Source organism: Talpa occidentalis, unplaced genomic scaffold (genome assembly GCF_014898055.3).
Source record: "Talpa occidentalis isolate TD23 unplaced genomic scaffold, MPIMG_talOcc4v2.1 talOcc4.2, whole genome shotgun sequence".
Lineage (NCBI taxonomy): Eukaryota > Metazoa > Chordata > Mammalia > Eulipotyphla > Talpidae > Talpa > Talpa occidentalis.
The window spans coordinates 82,750,661-82,777,284 of NW_023602073.1; the positions used below are offsets into that span (position 1 = coordinate 82,750,661).

Genomic DNA, 26,624 nt, shown 5'->3' on the forward strand with positions numbered 1-26,624 from the left:
AAGCAGTCATATAAATAACAGATGAACCACATACGTACATACATAAAATGAGCCTAATCTGGTCACCATGAGAGTGGCAAGAGGTATCATTTATTTTAAATTATATACTGGATCCTCTTCTAAGGACTTACTATATATGACATCAGTGGATTCTTACAACTTATCTGGGAACAGAGGTATCCTTTCCACCCCACATTCACACATGCAAAAACTGAGAGTTCACTTGTCCAAGATCATAACTTATTTGATTGGTCAGATGGATTCTTCATTCTTAAATACTGTCTATAACATCTCTTGTACAACATAAAAAAAACACATGTCTGTTTCCTATAAAATTCCACTTTGTAAACTATCAGAGGAACAAATCTGCCTGGAGTAGTATTTTGCAGTGGAACCAAAGGCAGCCAAGAAAGTGTTTAATTAGGAAACTTATATCTCTGTCAGTATCCTCAGGAGGCCTGGTGGGTATCCAGTCCACAGAGGAACTTTCCCTGCAGATACCCTTGCCAGAAAGAAAGGTAGGTTCTGGAGTCAGGTCAGGAAGTTTAGAACATGCTTAACTCAGATAATCAGCTGATACCAGATATAGGGCAAAATTAGGCATTTCCACAATATTCAAATATCTTTATTTTTACCCAATCTTCCTAAACAGTACTTGGATAAAGCCTTAAAATGAACTCTCAGCACTATGTCAGTAATTGATATTAGTTGCATTAATTTAAGTACATTTGTCCCATAAGCTATGAAAATAAAGCAGTGGAATAGGGCACCCCTAGAATTATTCTGATCTACAGAAATCACTTTATAAACCCATCACATTCCCTTTAATACCATGCATATACCCTTGAATAATAACCACAAAGTACAAAGAAAAGTAATGAAATACTCTTGAAATCCTAACCATTATGAAAAATAATGGTTCCCTCTTAAAAATATCTAGGTAGTATAATAAAACATTACTATTTTAAATGTTACAGTCTTCATCAAATTTATGTGAATTTCTTTATAAAGGAGTTTAAAAGTTCAGCTGACATTGTTTACCGACTTTTCTTTAAGGAATAAACTTGAACATAAAATAGATAAAACTTAGTAAATTTATCCCACTGATAAAACATCATAAAGAATAATCCAGCATAACTTTGAGTATTCTTCCTTTGAAGATACATAACATCAGTTAGATATTAATTTTACCAGTATCCAAGAATTGGTTATAAGTTGGGTCTGAGATTCTAACATTATAAAACCACTTTTCAAATTCTATAACTTCAGAAAAATGAAGTAATAGAAAGTGTCTTTCCTAATTGTGTGAAGCCATGCCTTTCCATTTAATAGGAAATAGTCATATCTCTGGCTGAGTCCACCTACACTTAAAGCGATTATGCACTTCAATTCTTTCCTCTCATTTTATCAAAACAAAAAATATTTATTGCCTGATAGTCAATTGCCAAAAACATTTTGCTTGAGCAATATATCACTACAAAACTTTCAAGTATGAACTTCAACCCATATTTCTATTCTTTATTCATTGGTGCTATGCTCTATTTTTTTTAAGATTTATTTATTTATGCTTATAAGAGCTGGGGTACAGGCCAGAGATGTGGGGGTAGGGGGTGAGAGGATCCACCAGAGGCAGAGAGGGGAACAGAACAGGCAGGCTGACTGAAATACACTGCTGAGGGGAGCAGTGGGCAAGACAGGAGAGGTCTGCTGCACCATGTGGGTCACTTCCCTGGGCGGGGATCAACCTCCTGCTGCAGAGGCTGCGGATTGCTTCCGTGGCGTGGTGCTTAACCCCTTGCACCACCAGGGATGCCCTATATGCTATTTTAACATATTTTTCCTTCTTCTTCCAGGCTGATGCAGTTTCATTTGAAGAAATAAAGAAGTATATTAATCAGGAGGTTCTAAGGATTTTCGAAGGTTAGATTTCCTTAACAAACATTTCTGAATTTTTACTCATTTCCCCTCCTCCATTTAATGTGGGAAATCACTTCAGCCACATTCTCAAAACATGGCTGTTCAACAGCTTTACCAGTCAGTCCGCTTCATAATGGAGTAGCTCTGTTTGATAGGAAATTCTTTCTGACAGTAAGTTAAATTTTCCTCCCTATAACTTCCTCTCACTATTCCTGATCTCGCCCATGTACAGGTAAAGTAGCTCCCTTATTCACATGTCAGCCCTGTGAGTATTTCTCAGTCCCTTAGTTTTCAAGCTGCTCCTCAACTTCCTCTTTCACGGTGTATTAAATGTATCCAGCCCCTGATCATCACCCTTGAGAAATGCTTGAATGTAAATCACCTTCATTCACTCAGGAGTGTTTTGACCTGGGCAGAGCACAGAGTCTTTTGATTTAGACCAAAGACAACAAACTATAGCCCAGCAGTCCAACCTCCACCTGTGCTTATATGGTCCTCAAGCTAAGAATATCTTTTTTTTTTGTTTTTTTGAGGGTTTTTTTTGGGGGGGGTGGGGGCAGTGGGGGACATTAGAGAGGGATGGTTAAACACTTTCTAATTTTTTTTTGAAACCTACAGAATATTTTATGACATTTGAAAATGATTTGAAATTCAAATCTGTGTCCATAAATATAGTGTTATTGGAGCACAGTCTCACTCCTTTATGCATTTTCTCTGACTGCTTTCTTGCTCAGCAGCAGACTTGAGTAGCAGTGACAGGGACCATATAGCAGGTAAAACCTTAAATATTTGCTATAAGCTCCTTACCTGGGGAAGTTTTCTGATCCCTGATATAGACACCTCAATAACGCGGCCCAAGATAGCGTTCTTTAAAACAATCATCCATACCACAGTGTTGATTGATTTTGAGTTTTCAATTAACCAACAATTCTGGGTCTTCCTTATACAAACCTTTTAGAAATTAAGTATTCCTCATTATGCACAGTGTCCATTTTAAAAATCTAAGTGATTTTTTTCTTATTAAATTTTAAGTGATTCTTGTTCTTACATTGTCCAGCTGGAAGATATCTATATCATTGTAGGGCAATTTGGCTGACCCTCAGAATTTTGTGTCATCTCTAAATTTTATAAAAAGTCATCATTCGAATTGACAGAAATTTTTAATAAAAAATAGTTAAGAATCAAGGAGTAGACCTTTCTAAATGCCATTGCATTTCTCCTGCCCACTCAAATCATCTGTCAGTCTGTTGTTTTATGAGCACTGCATCACAGAGCTGCCCTAAAATCACTCTGTGTTTCTTTTCCACTCACAAGGATATCACATGATTTTTATCAAATGATCTGCTAAAAATCAGAATCATTCCCCTCAATTTTGACCTTAATAAAGTGCAAATTATTTGTCTCTAGGAAATAAATCCACATCTTTTCTCGTGGTTCCTGCTTCCTTTGCTAAGGGAGCATCCTTAGGTCACAAATACATTCATGAATTTTGCAAGAAATAAGATTACAAGATGCTCCAAGTTCATCTTTTTTTTTTAAGATTTATTTATTTATTTATACAAGCACTAGGTACAGTCAGAATGCGGGAGGGTGAGAGGATTCACCAGAGCCAGAGCGGGGAGCAGAGCAGGCAGACTGAAGTACACTGCTGAGGGGAGCAGCGGGTGGCAGGAGAGGTCTGCGCCCCATGTGGGACCCTCCCCGGTGGCCGGGGATTGAGGGTGCTGGCGACTGGGGATTAAACTGGAGCTACAAAGGCTGCGAGTAGCTTCGCAGCCCAGCACTCAACCGCTGCGCCACCAGGGGAGGCCAGCTCCAAGTTCATCTTAAGTCTTTCTATTGCAAACATGGAATTAACTGCTCTCCAAGAAGCTCTGATTGTTTTAAGCATTCATTGCTATTAGAGACTAAAATCTCAGTGCTTGAGTGCACATTAACTTACTTTACATGCACACTTGAGATAGAGCGGAACACTGGAACTTTTATCTGCTCCAGAGACACAATAGGAAAAAATGGTTTTTAAAGGTCATGAACTTGTAGTGTTGATTTCAATTTCCCTCATCTCTACTAAATATCTTTACCTTGCTCTGACATGATAATTTATTATTATAGTTATTCACTTTTTTTGGGGGGGGGATGTCTACCAGTTTTTCTCTTGTAATTTTAATATTGTCCTTATATTTAGAAATCTTTTCTTTTTGAATTATGCATCATTGAATATGCTCCATCATTGAATATGCTCCTCATATTGAATATGTTTACATCCCAAACATCACCCCTCAACAAGCAACCCTCAAGCATCACCTGTCTGAAAAAGAGAAGGACATTCCAAGCTTTCCAGGCAAACACTGAGAAATATAACATCACCAGAGCAGCTAAGTCGCAGGAGTCAATGCAAAGTGAAAATATAGGTGACATTGTTCAAAAAATATTAAGAATTACAAGCAGCCACAGCAGAGGATTATACTTTGTGAGTGTGGAGCCCAGCGTGACTGCACAGGTAGCATGTCTGTAGAGCAGAGCCTGGACATTCCTAAGGTCTCAGGTGGTGGCCATGCCTTTAGTAGACCATGATTTTGAAAAGGAAAATACCAGCAAATTCACCTTTTTGAATTTGTTTTAGCTCAATTTCCTTGGGGTCAGGGTCCGCGAGTTCATGTGTTCCATGTCATTATGTTTTACCACAGGCAGCTTTAGTGTCAAAGTTCAAGTTCTTAAACTCTAGATGAAAACATGTCAAATAGCTTAGTATCTTGTCAGACTTTATATAGGCAGGTTAGGAATGTCAGAAAATATACACAAGCACTAGCAGAAATATGTATTATGTTGAGATAGGGGAGGCCTTCATTTTGCAAGTCCATTCTCTGCTTACTCCCACGAAGGACTGTCAGCCCCTGAGGAGGGAAATCTGGGCAATTGATTCATTTTCCGTTGGGCTGAAGCAGGCTCACCTGGTTTGCACTTTATTGGCACGTCCTCCTCTAACTCTGGGAGTGTCCTTCTGCCTTTCTGGCCCCCCTTTCTCTCTCACAGTCACACCCTGCATGGTGTGAAGCTAAGGGGTGGGCATTCTTCCCCATGTCTCTTCTCGCTTCACCCCCATCTCTCCTCCAATTTCTCTCAGACTCCTCCGGCCTGGTTAGGTCCAAGTAAGTGGCCGCTGCTCCCTCAGAAGCCACAGGTGTCTTGGCCTCTCGACAATATTCTCAAGTGGCCCAAAAGGAAAGCATTTCCTGAGACTGGATTCTGAGAAACCCACCCCCGCCCCCGCCAGTGTGATGCCCATTTCCTTTTATCACTGTTAGCATTAGTGCAGCAAAACTGTCTTCTCCCAAATAAAACTGTATACCTAAAACCCAGAATTTAGTTATTTAGCACTTTAGTTAATGTGTTCCAAGATTATTCCAATTCAGCTCATTTAATTTTCCTCTTAGAAGCTACCTTTTCTATGATTTCTGAATACCATTTACAAAAAAAGAAAAACTCCACTTTCATAAACCATTGAGCTCCCAGGTCACAAGTCTCCTTTTCAGAATGCTTTCTATATAAATTCAAAGAATAATTTTCAGATGTTAAGACAATTTTAGTTAAGTGCTGCAGTTAAGCAACATCCACCGGCCTCTTTTTTTCTCAGCCCTTGCACAAGAACTGTGTCAATGACAGCTAATGCTTATCCCTGCTCCACTTCCCCCTGCACATCTACAGCTTCATATGATTCTCTGATTAGCAAGTCACACACTGTCAGTATGCAAAGAAGGGAATCCCCCACTTTTTCATACTAGGTATCCAGAAATAAGGCTCTGGTAAAATTCTAGAGCAGGACACAAAAATTGGGTTCTCCTCATGGAGCTTTTCAGCTCCCTTTAGGGATTTCCAAGTGACCAGCTAAGACAAGTACCTCAGACCTCAGAGGGTGGGCTGTTCCCTAAATCATCAAGCCCTTCTTCAGCATACTGATGCCCATCCCAGCCTAGCCATGAGAGAGAAATAGATTTTTCTACCAATCCCAACTTTGAGTTGCTGGTGGATCACAATGCATAAACATACACCCAATTTAAGGTTAGATGAAATTCCCAGTATGATTAACCAACAAGTCAAATCCTTTTGAAAGCCAGGTGGCCACAGAGAGTGGCGACAGCAGCGCTGCGCTTCAGTTTAGCTTCCTTTGGCTTTATGAGGGCTTTGCAGATGACCATAATGTGCCCACACAAATTAGGGTATAACTCTTGCTATGATATCACCTTATTTTACTTAGGGATTTAGATCATCATCCTGGAACAATTTTGCAGCCTATGCAAGAATGTGGAGAAACATCTGGCATCTCTTAAATATCGCAAGAACTTCCCTTGGTTTTTGAGACAATCTGGGATTCAATAGGCCATTCCTTAAACTGTTGGAGAAAAGGAAGATTAGAAAAAAAATAAATAAATAAATAAATAAATAAGACAAATAAATAAATAAATATTTAAAAAAAAAAAAAAGAAAAGGAGGATTAGGACTAAGTGTCCCTGAATTATATTTCTGCTGCCAGATTTCCAGTATTAGGGAAAAACTCTTTACTGTATTTCTCTTTTTTTAATACATATGTTTCATATATATATTGTAGTGAAGGCAGTCAGGTAGCAGGGCCGGGGGGCCAAGGGGCAGGGAGGTTGGCAGGCCTCCAAGCCCCAAATGAATCTGTAAGCTCTCTTTTGGGCTCTCTCTGGCATTGTCTTATCATCTCTTCCTCTCGCAGGTATTAGTGTGTGCATGTGTATACATATTTGTATGGAAATATACGTATTGGCAGTATAAATATAGTTTAAAAAGTATTTTCCACCACATAGTTTCTATTTCTTCTAATTTGCTCCTGTTTCTTTTTTGGGGGGTCTCTAATTTAGCTTCTAGGAATTTTTCAGTGCCAGTTGTCTGTTCATATACAAAACAGTGGGTCCTAAAAAAGTGAAAATTGTGAGGGAGTGGTGCCAACCAGGACCTTCACTGTAGGGGAGTCTAGTTGGGTTTTATAACTGAGGGACTCTCAAGGTCAGTGCTTTAAAATCTTTCCTTTTATTTGCATCAGACTCCCCAAAGGAAAACGCTTCCATTTCCTGTGTGGTTGCCAGTATTTGGGAAGTGAAGTAGGAGAATATGACTAGGCTTCAGCACAGAGCACGCAAATGCTCGTTTAATTTCCTTGTTTTCTATGGGAAAACCCCGGTCTCAATGGAATCACATCCTCAGTAGAGACAACCTTTTTACCCTTTTTGCATAATCAACCCTCAGTCTTTTGCTAGGATGGGGGGCAAGGAAGGGGCAACTACAACTGTATAGAGCAGAGGACAGTCTTTTCTAAACCAACTTTCAACCAGTTCTCCTTATTTTAGTGTCCCTCTTCCCCCCACTTCCAGATGTGACTTGTACTGCTGCTACTTCCTGAGGCTGTTAAGGATTTTGTGGTTTAAAACTAGTTGTTTCTCAACTTCTAGTGTAAAGATTTGACTTCCTTGAGTCTGCTAAGTCATTTGTCACTCAGCTATCTAGTTCTCAGCTTCCAATGTTTCTGTCATTTTATCTCTTTGATACTCTTAACTCCACTTTTGTAGTTTTATGCCTTTAAAAATATCTCATTATTGACTTACTGCAGGGGAGGAGGAGGGAGAGGGATGAGAGGGAGGGAGGGAGGAGCACAGGGGACTGTGGTGATGGTGCACGGGTGCCTTGGGGAAGGAAATTCTATGGGGACTCCACCTGAGGGGGTGGGGGGAAGCAAATATTGTCTAAAAAATTTTAAAAAATGATAAATTTTAAAATAAAAACTAAATAAATAAATAAAATTTAAAAATAAAAAAAATAAAAATATCTCATTATTGGTTTTGCAGGGATCCAGGAAAGAGTTAAAGCAGATTCATCTGGCCAATCCAATCCACCATCTTTACTGATAATAGCATTTCAAAGCAATATGCTTACAAAGGTGGCAAAGGATTGGGCCAGAAATAAATGTAGCAATAACAACCTGGTCATGGTGAGCCACAAAATAAATATGAATCCACCAAATGATGATTTTGAATTAAAAGTTAACATAAAAGTAAAAAAATTATTAAGACATGAAGGAAATTGTTCTTCCAGTATTTTTGCCCCTTAGGAGACAACTGCAGCTAATGTTGATGTCAAAATTTAAGAGATTTATAGGAAAGTCCTGGAAGATGGAACCAAAAAGTGATTTACAAAACAGATTACCAAGCCTATGAGTAAAAGGATAACAATATTATAAAGTCTATGTCTGATTTCCCAAGGGAAATATTCACTAACCAACACATACTTTCTGTGTTTCCATATGGGGTAACAAAAGATAATAAGTTGAAGTTGTAGCTAAAAAACAGTGAAATATCTGATTGGACAACAGGCAAAAAGGATGAATTTCTTTCTCTGAAAGTATTTACAAATTCTAACGTGAAACAGAAGGTAGAAATAGGCCAGATGACATTTGAATGTCCTTTCCTTCTCCATATAATGTAGTTTATCATCACATTAATATTAATGTCGGCATTTTATTAATGAGCCCAGTTCTCCAAGGAAGCCGAGCTATTGGTCTCATTTGTTAGGATGACTGCTGTGAGTTTGCCTTGGCAGATAGAATATGTGTGCTTGGTTTATGCAGCTCCTATCCGAACTCTTCAATTTCCTGCCTCATTAGAAAGCATGACCAAAACAGTTTAATTGACAAAGATCCCTGGAAACAGAAGAAAGGTAATTAAGAATATAGGTCTTTACAGTTTATTTAGAGGCTCAGGAACATATTATTTTAAATTATAGATTACTAGAGCAGGGTTGAAGTGATTATCCTAGAAGAAGTGATTATCCTAGAAGTAGTGATTATCCTTATGCTAAATGACTATTTCTGAGTATATCTTAAAGCTAGATAATTTATGGCTAGAAGTAATTATTGAAATAATTTTCTGTTTTGTTAAAATAGTTTTAGAACACCCAAAGCAAGTTACTTGTAAATTCAATTCATACATCAAAGAGTAAAAATTAGTGTGTGAATATTGGTATTTACACATTGAAGGTATTCAAAAAAGTCTCAAGTTGAGAAAAATTGTACTGTTTATATATATATATATATCTTTTATGCACAAAATACAAATACACACCTACTATTTTAAAACACATGTTTTATTAAAAGCCAACTAAAAATTGGTCTCATTCAGGGGATATTTACTCTTTATCAAAAAAATCATAAAACACATGTATGTGTTTAAGCAAATATACCTTTAAAGCTCAACTAAATTTACTAAACCAAATGATGAGAAAACTATGGCCTTGCTTTTTCTAACTGGAAGCTATAGTTTCTAGGATGTTGCTGTCATTTGGTCCTTATATGCAAAGTAAACACTGAATTGACTAGTAATAACATTTCTGCAAGATTTATCTGCACCGAACCCATCCTGAATTTTTTATATTACTCATTTCTTATGCAGTAAATATGTCCTTGAAAAGTTTTGTCAGTTACTTTTCAAAATGAAATTATTTGAATTTTCTTTTTGGGAAATATGTGAAAAGAAAAAGAAATGATGTGGTTAGATTTTTTTTTTGTCATGGCAAGGATATGTACTTCAGTTTTCTATTTTAAATTTAGTTATGCATAGATTATATTTGTTAAATATGACATATATAGAATATAAACAACCCAAGCAAATTTGCATAAAGAATCCAATGATAGGTTGTAATCTCTAGAGTAGTAAAACATTGACTATGCTTTTGAGGTCAGATATAACTGAACAATGACCTATGTGGTATCAATGACCAAGAATTCAATAATCCATCTTCCTGAAGTGATAATTCAAAAAAGTAATGTTTGATAATTCAAAAAAGTAAGTGATAATTCAAAAAAGATGGAAAGTTTTACCATTATTTAACAGATTTCCAATAATAAAATAAAACTTACCAGGAGATAATCTTTATAGTGGATGAAGCTTATATGCACCTGGATAATAATTCTTATTGAAAACTGATTCCTGAGTAAGAGCAGTTAGTGCAGAAAGTATAAAATGCCCATAGAGGGCGCTACTTACAGAGACTGTTTGATTCAGTTAATAATATGACTTGTTTAGGAATTTGTTTTAGGATAAAAATTCTTATTTTTTTTTAACTCCTCATTTGAGGCATGGGGAGGGGAGGGATATGGTTAAGGATGGGTGGGGGGAGGTGGACTATAGTAAAGGATTGTGGGTGCTTTGATGGTGGGAGTTCTATAGTGACCACACCTCAGGGGAGAAATCCTACACTGTCAAAATGCTAATAGTGTTGATTTATTGGTCAATAAAAAAAGGGGAGAATAACCATAAAATTCCTCTTTATCAGATCCTTTAAATCTCACAAGTTACTAAGACACCAATGTTGTATAACTCAGCTTCATCCAAAAGTGTTGTTGGCTCATGAATAAGTGTCTGAGTACTTGCCACTATGCCACCAGTGAAGCCTCTCTTGGCCTAATGACTGAGCTCACCTGAGGAAGCACCTTTAATCAGCATCACTTTCTTCCCTGGATACTTTCCTCTGGACCCAGAGGAACAGTGTTAGGCTCCAGGAGTTTTGGTGAATGAACAAAAGGGTGCATGGCAATGATAATTTTCTTTGAGAACAATTCTTAAAGGCTTCTTCTAGAGTGAACCATCTGAGAGAACCTTTTATGACTTAGCTTCTCTAGTTGCGTACTGACAATTCTGTACCTTTTTTCTAATCATTGGAAATGAAAAGTAAGTCCAGCCCACACAGATGAATGGGGGAATAAAGTTTTGCCTTTGAAAGGGTGTATCAAAGAATTTGTGAACATATTTCAAATTACCACACATACATTCACAGCATTGCTGGAAAATGGCTTCAATTTATTACTAAAGACATTTTTAAAACCATATTTTTTAACATGAACATAAATTCTCTCCAGAAGTCATTACCAGAGGTTAGTTAGATTCCAGGTTAGTGTTCTCTCCACTAGACTTGCTCCATCTCTGAAGCATTGCAGATTCTCAGCCTCTCCGATAGACACGGGTAGTGAGCATCTATAATCAGTTTTGTGCAATCCATTTTAACTGACCAGTCAAAAAACTCTCTTAGTAGTCAGACCAATTCGTAGATACAATGTGCTTAAATTGAAAACCAATTAGTTTTTTGGTTGTTGAATTTCAGATTAAAAAAATGTTTTACATTAAAAAAATTTCCATAACATCATGCATTATTTTTCCTTTCATACATGAAGAGAGGATGGCTGTGTTCCTATCACAGCTCAAGCTACCAGCAGCTATGTTGGCAGCACAAGCTCATGGGAGGCCTGGTCCACCAGGAAAGGATGGATTACCTGGCCCCCCAGGAGACCCTGGACCCCAAGGTAAGTCTTCAAGTACAGCTTTTGCTTACTGGTTTTCTAACTCAGTATTCAGAGTATGCTAATCACAGTAAACAAAGTATGTGTGTGTACATATGCACACACAGAGATATCTATTATGCAATATATATGTAATACTAGGAAAATATGTATGTATCCTAAGAAGCAAGAGACTTGTATAAGGCAAAGTGGAAATGGATGTGGGACTATTAGAAGTATGTCATCCAAGTTGAAACGGAAGTACTTCTGCCTCCAAGATTCTGATAATGGTTACACCCTTTTGGAGTCCTCTTTCAACCCTCTCCTCTTTTACAGTGAGACTGGAGGCCATTGTGATTCTGATGCTGTCACCTGGCTTGCATGTTTCCTCCTGGGAGTAGCTGTTGACATCTTTTTAAAATTGCTGTTGGCTGAATTCTTTTCTGAACCCAGCACAATTGAATTTGAGAAGGAATTGGAAAGCATTTCCAGACAGTTTTAGATTTTAACTGTCCTATGTGTTTCTGATTATTGCCTCCTGCTGTGCACAGACAGGAGAACTTTCCTTAGTGATCTTTGCCACCTCCAGTCTGCAGCATGGGCCTGATCTCTGGTGCTGCCAGGGATGAATAAGAATATGCGCAGTAAGATTAAAGATAAATAAAAATATCGGATGGTTTCATTTATAGGTGAAATATAGGGGAACCAAATAAGACATCAGTGTAAAAAAATAATAACAGTACAAAACACAACAAAGCAAAAACAATTATAAACCAGAGACATCCTGCAGGGGAGGAGGAGGGAGAGGCATCAGAGAGAAGGAGGGAGGAGCACAGGGGACTGAGGTGATGGTGCACTGGTGCATTGGTGAAAGAATCTCTGTGGGAACTACACCTGGGGGTGGAGGAAGCAAATATTGTTAAAAATGAACAATGATTAAAAAAAAATTTAAAAAGATTAAAGAAGCCCCAGGAAGCACGACCTAGCAGGGGCCCCACATGTAAATGAGAAAGGTGAATTCTCCTAACAGACCTTATCCTCTTGGGTAAGTTTTATGAGAAAGAAAGAAACTTTTTCCAAACACAGATGATTCTCCACCTCTGAGAAAAACCTGAAGGACAAATGCTACATATGCAGCCATTCCGTGTGCCCTCCGTCAGCTTTGACAATATTAGGAATAGTTATTCTTATTTTTGAACTTTTAAACTTTGCCCATTATTGGTTTAAAATTAAGGGAAATTTCTGAATTTGTAAGTCAGTGGCCCAGAGGGTAGTTCATGTTACTGATAAAGATTTGATCTTTCAAATTTTTTGGCAATAAGGCCCTTGGAAACAGGCATCTGTGTGTCATAATGACAGAAACACACTCCAATCAATTAGTGGGCCAAGACCCAAGAGGCCGAATAACTTATCAGGCATGAGGCAGGACCCACTTGAAGAATTATCCCTCCCAAAATGCCAGTAACACTCTTTTTTTCTGGTCTCATTTGTTCACTATGTATAGAGATGCACAGATTTATTACTTCAAAAGTAAATCCCTGGAGTTGAAATATAAATCTCCCTGCTGGAAATAAAATCAACCACTTGAAAATCTGCAAGAACCAGAATTCTTCACTGATCACCACCACTAGATGGTTTAGATGAGGACACGCCTGATGTTTTATTTTTGATTTCCTACATGAGCTGCAGTGATATTAGATTGAAATCCTGCATGCTTACAATCCATGAAAGTACATGTTTGTTTGCAGATAGGCCAGTCTTTTATTTAGCCTAACATACCAGAGCAAAAAGCTTAATCCTAGGAATTAAAAAGCTGTTATTGACATTATTAGCATTCCTGTCTAAAAATATTGTGGTAAAGTAATTATTAAATCAGAGCCTATGGCTCTATGGAAACCTTCATAAGGAATGAGCTAGGATCTTAGGAAATGTACGGGTAGAAAATTCCTGCGTGCTTATGCAGTTCAACAGCTTCATCTATTAGTAGTAGATAGTTGTTCACCTAATGAACTAATAGATTAATACTAATAAATTATTACATCTGACAAGAGATATGTAAATATTAGCCTGTTATAAAAATATACAAATTCCAGGATTTTGTTTGTAACACCATATGCATTGAAATCCATGTAGAATATTTTTGTGCTATATTAAAATATTAGAACTGAATTTAAATATGCAAGTGTCTGGAGATGTGTTCTTCATTTGGAATTGTGTTACAGACTTGTTAATCCTCTTATTTATAAAAAATTCATATTCCATTTGTCATTTTTCTTCCTCATTTTTTTGAGCCTATGATTTTAAGCACTTACTGAGCTATCTTGAGGGTCAGTGTTACAATCCTTCTATAATAGTGGGACTTGAGTTCAAGTGTCAAATATACTTCATGTAATGAATGTTATTTTAGTACAGAAAAGTTTAAGTAATGGACTTTGAAGGGTGCTTTCAAATGACCTTAAGTACAAACATTTCCAGTTCACATACATTAAATGAAAGTCATTGTATATGAAAGAAATCTTGGTAATGTTTTTGAGCCTAGATCAACTTAACATGTGTTATGTTCAAGTCACTATTCCCTGTAGGATCTAGGATGACATTGAGTATATGCAACATAATTTTCAGATAAAAATGTGTAATGACTTCTTGCTAGATGTATTTCCAACATGCACCTCAAAATATTCCTTGAATATACATCCTTCTTTTCTCACTACTTTCACATTAATGGTCAGAACTTATCTCCAAAGCCAAGAAATAAGTGGTGATTAGATTGCTAGTTATTTAGATAGTAATGTGTACACTGTGTGATCAAGTCAAAACTGAGAACAATAGTCTGAAGACTAATGCCAACATGCAAGCCAAGCAATACGTCTTACATACTGCTCATAGACAACATTCAATTTTCTTCTCCTATTATGCTGTGCTGTAGTAACTCATCTAAATAAAAAGGCACAATAAAGTTTAGGCCTACTGTTTCCTACTGAGATCCTCTCCTACTTATTATCCTTGCTGTGTGTTTACATGATTCTGCCACTGGCAGCAATCTTTAAGCAAAACTATTTGCAATCATTGTGGAGCTTCCATAGTTATAGAACTTTTCCTTCAAGTGAAATCTTATGTGAATGCCAATATGTAAAATGCAGATAAAGATGTTCTATACTTTTTAAAAAGCAGGGATAAGGGTCTGCATAGACACAAATTGCTCTCCGCCCTCTAGTGGTGTTGACAACAAGCATAGTCAAGAATAACAATGAACTGATCTTAAAGTGTACAGCTCTTGGACCTAACTCATTTTGATTAAAGCATCTTATGTTAATGAAGTGAGTTAGAAGGAGTCATCAATTGCCTTTTGTTTTCTAGCACTGCTGAATCTCCTGGTACTTTGGAGTTATGAACTGCCATGTTGAAACGGGGGGTTAACTTTATTTAGGAAGAATATAATGTTGTGATAGTAATTTGAGCAAAGATTTGATTGTCCTCCTCTGTCTCCTGCTGAGATGGGTGGATTTCTGTATATTCAAATTCTTACTATCATTATAAAACTCATGAGTTTCTGTTTCTTTCATTCCCTTTTTTTTAAAGATTTATTTATTTATTTATTTATTGGTGTATATATATATATAAATATTTTTTAAGATTTATTTGTTTATTTATACAAGCACTGGGTACAGTCAGAAGCGTGGGAGGGTGAGAGAATTCACCAGAGCCAGAGTGGGGAACAGAACAGGCAGACTGACGAAGTACACTGCTGAGGGGAGCAGCGGATGGCAGGAGAGGTCTGTGCACCATATGGGACCCTTGACAGCGGCCGGGGATCGAACCGGCGCTGCAGAGGTTATGGGCAGCTTTGCAACCCAGTGCTCAAACGCTGCGCAACCAGGGAGGCCCTAAAGATTTATTTATTTTTGCATTTAAGAACTGGGGTGTAGGGGGGTGAGAGGATTTTTGCATTTTTGCATTTAAGAACTAGAGGTGCAGGGGGGTGAGAGGATTCACCGGAGACAGAGTGGGGAGCAGAACAGGCAGACTGACTGAAATACACTGTTGAGGGGAGCAGTGGGCAAGAAAGGAGAGGTCTGATGCGCCATGTGGGTAGCTCCCTGGTCAGCTGGGGATTGAACTCGTGCTGCAGTAGCTGTGTGAATTAACCCCTTACACCACCAGGGAGGCCCTCATTCCCTTTAAATCTTGCAATAAGGTCCAAATTCTTGTCATATTGCCTGTTTTTACATAAGCAGAATTCCTTCAGTATACTTCTTATATTTAGGCTATACCTAGTCTCCAGACAGAATTGCTATGGAAGAGAGCTCACACACCTGTCATAGCTATTTGACAGAAGAGAAGAGTGATTAATTTTAAGCATTAAATAACCCTTTTGAAGGCCCAAAATCTCATTATCAAGAGTTTGGCTAATGGGGATTCTTTATAGTAGTTGCATATTTCTAAGATCCTCATTGCCTGTCATATTTAATCTGTTTGATATTTAAGTTTAATATGTGGTTATGGCAAAACAGAATGCTAATGTACTATTCATGTTAAATGAAGGAATTCCATAAACATCATAGACCAAGAAACTGATTCATTCCTGTTCTCTTTTCCATAGAACAATCTTACTTGTTTCCCTCATTTTTAATTTCTCCCTTAGGTTATCGAGGACAGAAAGGAGAAAGAGGAGAACCAGGAATTGGGCTTCCAGGGAGTCCAGGGCTTCCAGGGACTTCAGGTAATAATGATACTATCTCACAACACAAGCCTCTGCCAACAGGAACTAGTTCTCTTCTATGGCCCTTATACCTGCTGCAGCTGAACCTAAATGATTCGTGTTAGTTGGAAGAAGGGAGGAAGGGCCATATGTGGTCTTTATTCTGATGGATCATTTATTTTATCAGCTCCAGGTTTGCCAGGCTCACCAGGTCCCCAGGGCCCCCCAGGACCTAGTGGAAGATGTAACCCAGAAGATTGCCTCTATCCTGTGTCTCATGCCCATCAACGGACAGGTGGGAAATGAACACCCCTGAGGAAGACCTGGGTCCTGGTGATGTCTCCTTGCCACTGGAGCTATCTTAATATTGTTAAACCCTCATCATATGTGGGCTGCTTTTTCTTTCTTTCTTTCTTTTTATGGTTTAGGCCAACCTTAAAAGCCACAATTTGAATCCTAGTGCTATCATAATTGTGATGTCAGCATTTTTAGAATTTTTCCAAATTCATTCCATATGTTTTGCTTCACCATTACAATGATTTTTATTCAGGGTTTTGTATGAAATATATAAGCAAATCTTACCATTAGTTCTTCTTCCAGAGGAAATTACATCCTATAATTGAGTACTTATGGTGATATACATTTTGCAGTCTCATCAAATTGTATTTCTCCTTTAATTTCTGAATTTTAAAGTTTCAGGCTTATCTTGACATTTTCTTAGTGTTTTAATTTACTATCATTACTAAAAATTTCATCAGTTTTTTGATATCATACATTGCTCCTGCTGAATATTTTTGACTACTTTTTATAGCTGAAGAATTCTTATACCATTCTGCATCCAATCTTCTTATGCAGAGAAATAGATAGGCAATAAGAACTTCACATTATAACTTATATTTTGGGAAAAACAAAACCAGGAGACTATTTTATCAGGAAACTCAAAACCCACCATGGCCAAGTACTTAAATGCTTTTGTTAATTCTGTTTAATGAGCTCAATTCAGAGCAATCACCTAGCATGAATATGTACTGCATGAAAAGAGAGGAACAAGGAATTCTGCAAAAAACCTAACACTGAGTTTCTCAGCTGGGAAACAAAAGCTGCTTTTCCTAAGGGTGCTGGGCAGTGAAGGCACCAGGCTGTCTTTGGCGCTCTCAAAGCATCAATGGCCTAACAAGGTCTTAGGGCCTCTGTACAATTAGCCTTCTGGCTTCATCATGCTCAGACTTGAAGACAAGAACCAACCATCAGAGCAAAGTACTGGTTTTGTAGCCAATGGAAAAGACACCCCCTGCCCTTGAAGAGAAATATGTAGTGTCATCAGACACATAGCCACAAGGTGAAATCCAAAAGGTCTTACCGAGAATGACTCTGCAGAAGCTGCAGCAAGAGCTGCACAGGATAGCCAGGGGGCCGAATATGCAACCAACCAGCTCTCATACCAGAGCTAACTCTAACTTCTGGGGAAACAACCGGGCACTGCAGACACCATGTCCTTCGACAAGAAACAAAAGTTATAGCGATCGAAATTACTCTGTGGTATTTTATGGCCTAGCTCTCCATTATTTTGCGAAACTATTGGTTGAAAACAATTGATTTGCTACCACATGGGGTATGAAAATGTTGCTGAAATCTAAGTAGTGTGTTCCACCAATGCTGAGAGATGCCACCAGTGACCTTGGAGCAGTGCAGAGTCCAGTTGGGCTAGGGCAGGCTAGGGTGATTGCTTTTATCTGTTAATTAAAAAATGAGTTTAGAAAGAAGCCTGCTGAAATTGGGGAAAGCTGTGAACAGAGATGTGTTAGGAATGTGCCTAAGGGAAGGCAGGCTTCGTTCCAATGCACCCATGGTTTGAACTGGTTTTCATTATAGATGAATGAGCTGCTGGTCAGGTACTGTCTACATGGCTGTGCATACATCCAACCTTTTAAATATTTATATTGAATTGTGCTGTATATTTCAATTCCACATTTATTTATTTTATTTTCCAATGTTATTTTATTTATTTCACGTGTTTTTAACTTTAAATTGATGTTTTCTTTTTTCTTTCTTGTGCAATACCTATGATGGTGCTGTGTTGTAGACTTACACAAATGCATATACATATGCATTTTCTTAGTAAAATGATAATTTATCCAAAAAATGTACATATATCTAAAATCTGGTGCTATGTGTATATTTTGAGTTTTTAATTGTGGAACTTTAATTTGTTGACTTTTTGGAAATTCTGCCATTCATCTGACACTCATTAATTTACTTGAATTTGTCATAAAGCTAAACAGTTTATGTTTTCAAAGACATTTTTTCATATTAAGAGACTATCATTGTTCCATATTTGCTAATCCAGAAGTATTTATTTTAGCATTTTAATGTTTTCATGAACTTTTTTTGTTGATGGTGATCAAATGTATTCTCTTTATTCTCTTTGAGTCAGTCCTTTCATGACCTAAAAGGCTCAATTCATTTTCTTTTTTATAAATTCTGCTCATTTTAATTCCACAGGATATATTATGCATCCTTTCTTACTGTTTGTTTAGGAACCTTTCTTTTTCTAAATTCCATTTGCATTGGGTTGGTTTATTATTATTTCAAGAATCTTCATCTATTCAGATGACTTGAGGAGGGAAGAGGGGAAATATAATGTTGTATGATGCGTATTACAAAGTCAAGCTATCACATGGTTCAAGCTTATTTTCTATAACTGAAACATATGACTAAATCTGCCATCAGCAAAACTAGAGTAATGGCACCGTGTCCACAAGGAACAAGCCTCTCACCCTACTGTGCTATTTACCTTCCAGCACAGTTCCTGCCTCACTGTACACACGATAGACAACAAAGAACAACCAAAAAGATTGGTTTCATCTAATACAACACCAATTAAAGTGGAGACTTGGCAGTTGCCCAATTCCCTCAGTAAAAAGGGAGTGGGTAATTAAGGCCTCAAAGTAGGCTGGGAAATACGCTCTTAGATAAGTTGGTGGTTACCAACTCTCTTATATCATTTGATTCCATTCCAAAACATTTGTTTACTTCCACATAGATGTCAGTAATGTTCACAGCTGGAAAAAATTATCAAATTTCCTGAATTATCTCTTGTTTGGACTCCAGAAAACATAAATGTTTAAATGCAAAATAATTATAGAGCATGATGATAATTGATCATTAAAACTATGTTTGCCCAATGTAGGTAGGTTTGAATACCAGATCAATTAACACTTTCAGCTAGAAATCCTTCTATGCAAACAACATATGACTTCAGTTAATGTGTATGGACTTTGGAATCTAAAGGAAAGGGATGAGTGATTCATGAGTTTGTTAATTGTTCTTTCCTACTGATATTAACCACTTCTTCCAACCAGTCTTAACATTAAAAATGTTTCACCTTGTGATCAACATAGTTTAGTTACTGACTTGAAAGTCATCCCATGTGCTTATTTCTATATTTCATGACATTGTTGAAAGTTTAAAATTTTAGTCACTCTATAGAGTGATTACCTTAATATATGTTGTCTGCAAAGGTTGTCATCTGATGTTTGGCTTATACAATAATTTTTTATGAATATGCTTTAGGAACTAAATAAGATTGAGCTTTTATGCAGTCTTTCTCATCTGTTGAGAACCTGCGATATACCTCCTTTTGTCCACAAGATGGTGTCTAAAGCAATCTGAGTTAGAAGAACTGAACAGACTTGCAGAAACACAGGCTAGAAACAGTTTAGTGGACGACTAAATCAGACTCTCTCCTTTGCACTTTCTTGTTTTTACTTTTGTATATAATTTTTTGTTAATTTATGTTTTGTTCATTTGTTTATGTTTTTCTTTATTTTAAGTATCATTATGAAGCAGGTATAATAACCTTTGATTCATTGACATTACAATTTTCTTTCTTTAGTGGATGTATACCTATATACCTAGTTACTTGCAAAGTTACTATTTGGAACTTTGGCTTGTATCTATACTACCCTCCTAATTTAGTGATTAACATTAAATCACTTAGGTAATCTTTTGATCTCTTAGGATAGATATTCTCTTTTGACAGACAAAAAAAGCATTTAGCAGACCATTTATAAACTCACGCAACATCTGATTCTCCATATTGTTCAAGACACTTTAAATTGTACAATTAGATTTGTATAATGCTTATATTTTTCTAGAAATATATCACTATTTACAAAAGTAAAGAACACTATTTTTCAAAATAGCATTTTAATTTTCCTAACATTAGTAATACTATGTGGAGACCAGACTTTCCAAGTGGAGTTATAGGTTTGTTTTTTCAGCGCATCCTCAGAATAGCTTTGCAGATTTGTTCATTACTCTCATTCTTAAATTACGTTTCACATTTGTCTGCATCCACCTTCTTAAGGGACACAGTTCTCATTGTCATTATTCTCCAGTGTCCTTTCTTAGTATTCCCGTGTTGAGGAATGGACTCCCCTTGCAGACCATTTCCTCTCATGGAGATTACAAAAGCTTCCAGGAGGGGGAGATGCAAAATTGAATTTGTACCTTTTATGCCTCGCTACTTCAAATTGACCTTGCCCATGTGTCACATTCATTTATAGTTGACTGGTAAAGGAAGTATTAATTACATTACACTTGTTGAACTACTGGGGGTCTCAGGACACAAGACAAATGGATGTTTGAGTTTACTGTGTGGTAGAGCTGAGCTACATGCTGAACATTTTACCCAATAAAGTCAGGCCAGAGTAACTCATCACTTTGGTTAAATTGAATGAATCAGATGAACACAGAGAAAAAACATTCAGACAAGCAGACCAGAATAGCAAAAATTTACTTCAAAATAAGGCAGGTTTGTAAAACAGAAGCTAAAACTAAGAAAATCTCAGTAGGAAAATTTTAATGTTCAGATTCAAGAGTGAGTGATATATGGTACTACTCAAGGAGTTAGCTCTTCATAAATTTGTCAAAAGTGAATATTGATAAAATAGGAGATTTCACTAAATTCAGGGGGTAGTTCAGTAAGATTTAAGTTTATCAGTAGGCTGTGTGTTGTTTGACCATAAGAAACTTGTGGTTGTAAAACAGTTTTTTGTTTTGCTATATTATTTAAGGCATATTTTTGGAATAAATATTTTTCAGTGCATTCATATATTTAAATATAGATTGTTTCATGGTATATTTTATAACTATTTTAGACCTAACATTTAGGATATATTTTCACCCATTCTGTTTGTTTTATATCTTACCTCATCACACTATTTAATGATATTTAACACAACGTACTCATGCAAAATGGAATGGCAGTAGTTTTTTCTAAATCCCACATGGATGTAATTCTTTGAAGCGTTGATTCCTTTGTGTTCATGAGCTTGTTACTTATCTCAGCAATAAAGAACTTGACCCTAAACCAGGGGATTCTGAGGTGTAGTTATTATGCTTTATCTACTCTTGAGTTCCATTCTGTGAGGTCTCAACCACAGGGGAAATCACATAGTGTCCAGGGAATCTGAAAATTGGTCCATTATAGGGTTCATGTGTATACCATGTTGGTAGTTCTACTTTTGTCAAGGAATCAGTTCTTATAATAATTTATAACCCATCTCCCTGGTAGCTCATTTAAAAAAAAAAAAAGTTTTATACTTTTGGATGAGAACAATAAGCAGAAGCAAAGTCAAAGAACAGGCATTCCTTTGTGACTTTTGTCCCACCAAGTGAACTCACTAAAATCATTTGAGACTCACTGCTATAGAGGACACTGAGCAAGATAAGAAATAGCACAATTAACTTTCTCACAAATGTGAGATTTTACATCACTAGTGATAAGACACTAGGCAATAAGAAGTAAAATACATCGCATGTTTCCTTGATAGCATTTAATCACATTCCAGACGTGCCAGTGGATTTGTATGTTCACTTAGCCTGGAAAGTGATTTACAAAGCTCTTAACTCTTCTCATCTCGAGGCTCCCTTATGGTATAGAAAATTAAAATGGTGCTCTCTGAGGAATAGCCTTACGTTTCTTCACACAGAGATTTTCAACTGGGAGGCCAAAGACAAATTCAAAAAAGAAATCCAATTTCTCAGAGCCAGTTTCCCTCATTTGTTCTCTCTCTAGTTATTCTTGGAAATCTTGGAGTTAAAAGCAAGAGGTGAATGCATGAAAGGAGAAAGCAGAGATAGCCACTTACCTGGACTAGAAATAATGTAGTCAATATCCTCTTTCTGATAACCAGATGTTTCATGACATTTAGTGAATCATCCAGAGAGCATTTGAGTATGTGTATTTATATTCATACATTATTAAGTTAACCAACCATTTTGATTTAAGATTTACAGAGCTATGTGCACTTAATATAGCCATGTCCTGGACCAGAAGCTCACTGAAAAAGGCTAAGTGCAGCAATGCAAATATTTTGCTCTATGAGAAAAGGACCTATATTTATTGAACACAAGTATTCTTTTGAAAGTATATATATTTTAAAACATTATGTCTATTGCCCACCTATAAACAGCAAAATTACTATTTGCTAGTATTTTTTCCTCTTTGCTTTTTTCACTCCTTTTGCCAGGGCTACCAGGAAATGTTTTAAAAGCAATTTTCTTGGTATTTGATATGATTTTATGTATTTCTGGTTATCTTATCCTTATAATGTTTATTTTTAAACTCAGAGATATTTTATATCAGAGATACTGTAATAGACAAAAATTAAATAATACAATCAGAGGTGATATTCTACTGCAGAAATTAAGCTCATTTCAGATTGAAAATATATCAGATTTGACTAATGATGTTTTAGAATAGCAGCATTTGTTTGGTCAGCCTGAAATATAGTGTCCACAAATAATCAAATCAGTTACATAACCTGTAGGGCTACTAGTTCGTGATCTTCTGCTTAATGAATATCAGTTATACCAAACTATGCCAGTGAATTTATGTGCTCAGTCAGACTGAGAAGTGATTTCCATTGCCCTTAACCAATCGATCAGATGTCTGCAATAAAAATCATATTGTAATCCCATAGAAGCACTGACTAGAAGGAAATCAGAAATCATTTGCCCTTGAGGAACATGCCAATTTCTATCCAACTTTCATTGTCTGCACACTCCTCTCTGAGCAAGCTCTGGGTGATAATAACTCATCCAACTTTTAAAAATATCTCAAAGAAGTTTTGGATAATTCTGTTTTGCTAGAGAGAGAAATTCCATCTAATTTCAATATTTATCAACTCTCTTTCATGGAGATGATTTAGCAGATTCTTTTCTTTGTAATTTCTCAGTCAAATATTTACTGCTGTAAACTATTTCTCTCTCTTTTTTTAAAGATTTATTTATTTATGCATACAAGAGCTGGGGTAGTTTGTAAACTATTTCTCTTAACTGCATTTATAACGGATTGTTTCCACCGTTTGAAATGTGCTAGATTTTGCATAATCTAAAATAGATTATGCATAGATTTTGCATAATCTAAAATAGATTTTGCATAATCTATTTCTAAGTGGTTGTTTCCAATATTTATGTTATCTGTGGAGTTTGTTGTACAGCCTTTTATATATGAAGTTTGTAAAACACTTAAACTGTTCTTTGAAGTTTTATTTTTTTTAATTTTCTTATTGAATATGATGTTAGAGAACTGAGAAACATTTATTTGATTAACTAATTTTTCATTTATTGTATTTGATTATGTCACTCCAGTTAAAATAAAACCACCTTGCTGAAAAGATAAGGCAATTTGTTTGCGTTTATTTGATTATATGTCACAGTACCTGAAAAAGTTTCCTATTTCCAGAAAGCTCATTTTAAGTAATCATAACCATTATCTCTATTTCTGAAAAGTATCTACTTCACAGGAAGAACATTCTTCCTGGTCTGTGTATAAATGTGCTGACCTACGTAGCCAAGTTGGAATTTTTCTTCTTCAACATAATCCATCCAGAAGTACAGAATTCAATACCATAAGCAGTTTTTTTAAAAAATCTAAATACAGAGTATATAATGGTTGATTTAGCCAAACAAATAGGCTGAAATGCATAAATATATAGAAAGCACACAAGAAAAATATTAATATCAAAAATCCTATTAGGGCACACTTACTCCTGACTTGAGAGAATTGAATTCCATAAATTAACTGGAGATATTGACTATTTTGAACACTGTGCTATGCCCTGGGACGAGCCACTCATATGCAATGTGACATAAAATGAATGTATTAAACTTGATTGATAGTTTATGTAAAACAGCAAGTCAATGTGATTTGTGTAAATAGTAATAATATGTAAGGTGGCCAGGCAATGTCTATCTTATTGATAAGAATGCAGTACTTTAGTTGAGCTGCTGTTGCAAAAGTGTTAAGAAAAATGGTGAAAAAGAAATCAGTTTTTAATAATAATGTCCAATTAATATTGAAAATTGTGCTACTTTTGTGCTTCTGAGTACTATAAGCAATTGTGTAAAGAATATTTAATCATCTGAAAATCCTCATAAGTCAAACAAAAATGGTAAAAAGGATATTTGCAATAATAATGCACAAATCATTTGTGTGGCAGTGAATTTCTGAATGGGAGGTGGCTACCTACCCACTGCAATGAAGGCAGGTGTTCCGTACCTAGAAACAAAGTGACACTAGGCTCAAGTGTCTGTGAAGTCTGTGGTAGCAGGCCAACATGTAGCATGTCTGCTTTTATACACTTGTAGGTTTTTCTGGGGTATGGATTCATAGCTTTCATTAGAATTTTTAAAAGATCCAGGAAGCCCTCACCACCCCAACATTTCACACATACAAAACTTCTGTCACTGGGTAATAACCTCTAGGAAACAGTAGGAGATTTTTAATTTTCTCCCTATAAAAAAGCACAAGTGTATGCCTATAGCATTATCAATAATTTAAAATTTTTAATGTATAAGTAAGTTCAGTGACTTCTTTTCACTGAGCATGATTTTTTATAAGAAAACATGCAAGAGATTAAGAAACCATATTTATTTCTTCTTTGGTACAACCAGAGATGTTACCTCAAACCTTTAAAATAAATAATCACATCAATAAAGCCCACGAGTGGCAGGATATGAAAATTCCTTCTTTGCTTTAACACAGAGCTCAAAATATTAACAGATTTTGGAAAGAGTACAGTTCAACAAAAAAAGTCAGGCTGACTGACATTGAAAAACAACAGGCCATGTGAGGAAGCCACTCCTGGGGCACACAGTAGGGGGCTTCAGCACCAATTCTATTGACATAGTGGGGTTTCAGCAAACTGGTAATCTCTATACAACTGAAACAATAACTTGAGAATAACATGCAAATAAAAAATGAAAATAACTGAGGTAAACCAAACAGTTGGTATTTGGGGGTATTTTTATTGGCACAGAGGCCACTCTATATCACATATCGCTAGCATATTAAAGTTTAAGATTCTGGGGACAGGATTATAAATTTATTTAAAATGAGGATTTTTTGTTTGTGTTTTAACCAGTGACCCTGCTTTCTCCCCTCCAGGGAAAGGAAAAAGGATTTTCTGAATAGCACCATTGCTCTGATTCTATATTAATGTTGAAGGTAATACATGGTTGTCTTCTGCTTCAGCTTCGGGTGGTGTTTCTCCTCCAAGCGCCTTTGCCAGGAGTGGTTTATGCAGACGGCTTGGCTGCAGGAAGCTGCTCACTGATCGGGTCCTTTGCTAAATGCTCGCTGGCCGCCCTGCACTGTGCAGGAGGCTGGCTCGCAGAAACCAGGGGGACCAGGAGGACCCGGTGGGCCAGGCACACCAGGAATTCCTGCCACCCCTGGAGGGCCTCGCTGGCCATCACGGCCATTCCTTCCATAGCTGGCAGGACCCGGGTCACCTGAAACATACCAATGATTCACACGTGAACAGGAGAACCTTCATGGCTGCAAAGTGGCACCGAGACACCTGCAGCCAGCAGTGTGCCCCTAAGTGTGATGATGATGATAGATAATCAAATACCAGCAATGACCTTTCAAACTAGGATTAAAGAGATTAAAAGTGGGATGAGGCCCCAGAGTCTAGCACCAACATCTCTGTCAGTAGAGCCTAACTCCTATATGGTCCAATAGCCACACAGGCATGTGAACTGTAAGTGTAAAACACACCTGAACTTTGAAAAAAGTGTGGAATAAAAAGTAAAATATTTCATTAATTTTTGTATTTATTACATGACGAAATAGTAGTTTGGACACAGTGAGTTAAACAAACTATATTAGCAAAGTTAATTCCACCTGATTCTTTTTACTGTTTTATTGTGGCTACCTGAAGATTTTTAATTACACATACAATGGCCTTTGGGGCTCATGTTGTATTTTTTCAAGCAGCACTCTAACAGCAGCCCTCATTTATCCAGATAGGAGTAAGACTAGCTCAGTAATTACAATAACAGGTTGTGGAGACAGAGGTCTTAAGATCCGCCATTTATGAACAGTGTGACATTAGCAAGTCAGTAATCTCTCAGTTTCTTCATGTGCAAGATGGGAGGATACCTTCCTTATAATTAAATTCCATGCCTGAACACATATTAAATGGGACTATTATTATGATTAGAGTATTATTAATTCATGTCTTTTATAAAATGGTATAATGCATCCTACAAAGTTCTATGGTATTTTTCTCATCAGGGGCTTACCCCAACTTGAGCTTCATCTAGTCTGAGTTCCTTGGGGGCATCTCTTTCTTTTGTCATGCTCAA

The 26,624-nt window shown here is 36.7% G+C and overlaps 2 protein-coding genes across 2 annotated transcripts in view; one reads left to right on the forward strand and one right to left on the reverse strand.

Moving 5' to 3' along the window:
* The window catches only part of LOC119251460 (collagen alpha-1(XIX) chain-like), a 70,543-nt gene extending 45,076 nt beyond the window's left edge, over window positions 1-25,467 (forward strand). Inside the window, exons 14-18 of the mRNA XM_037518740.2 lie at window positions 1,854-1,920; window positions 11,159-11,287; window positions 15,906-15,983; window positions 16,150-16,257; window positions 25,420-25,467. Coding sequence (XP_037374637.2) covers window positions 1,854-1,920; window positions 11,159-11,287; window positions 15,906-15,983; window positions 16,150-16,257; window positions 25,420-25,442 — 405 coding nt within the window. The 3' untranslated portion in view covers window positions 25,443-25,467. The remainder of the gene's footprint in view (window positions 1-1,853; window positions 1,921-11,158; window positions 11,288-15,905; window positions 15,984-16,149; window positions 16,258-25,419) is intronic.
* The window catches only part of COL9A1 (collagen type IX alpha 1 chain), a 92,460-nt gene continuing 90,722 nt past the window's right edge, over window positions 24,887-26,624 (reverse strand). Inside the window, exon 39 of the mRNA XM_054698154.1 lies at window positions 24,887-25,766. Within this exon, the coding sequence (XP_054554129.1) occupies window positions 25,582-25,766 (185 nt within the window). The 3' untranslated portion in view covers window positions 24,887-25,581. The remainder of the gene's footprint in view (window positions 25,767-26,624) is intronic.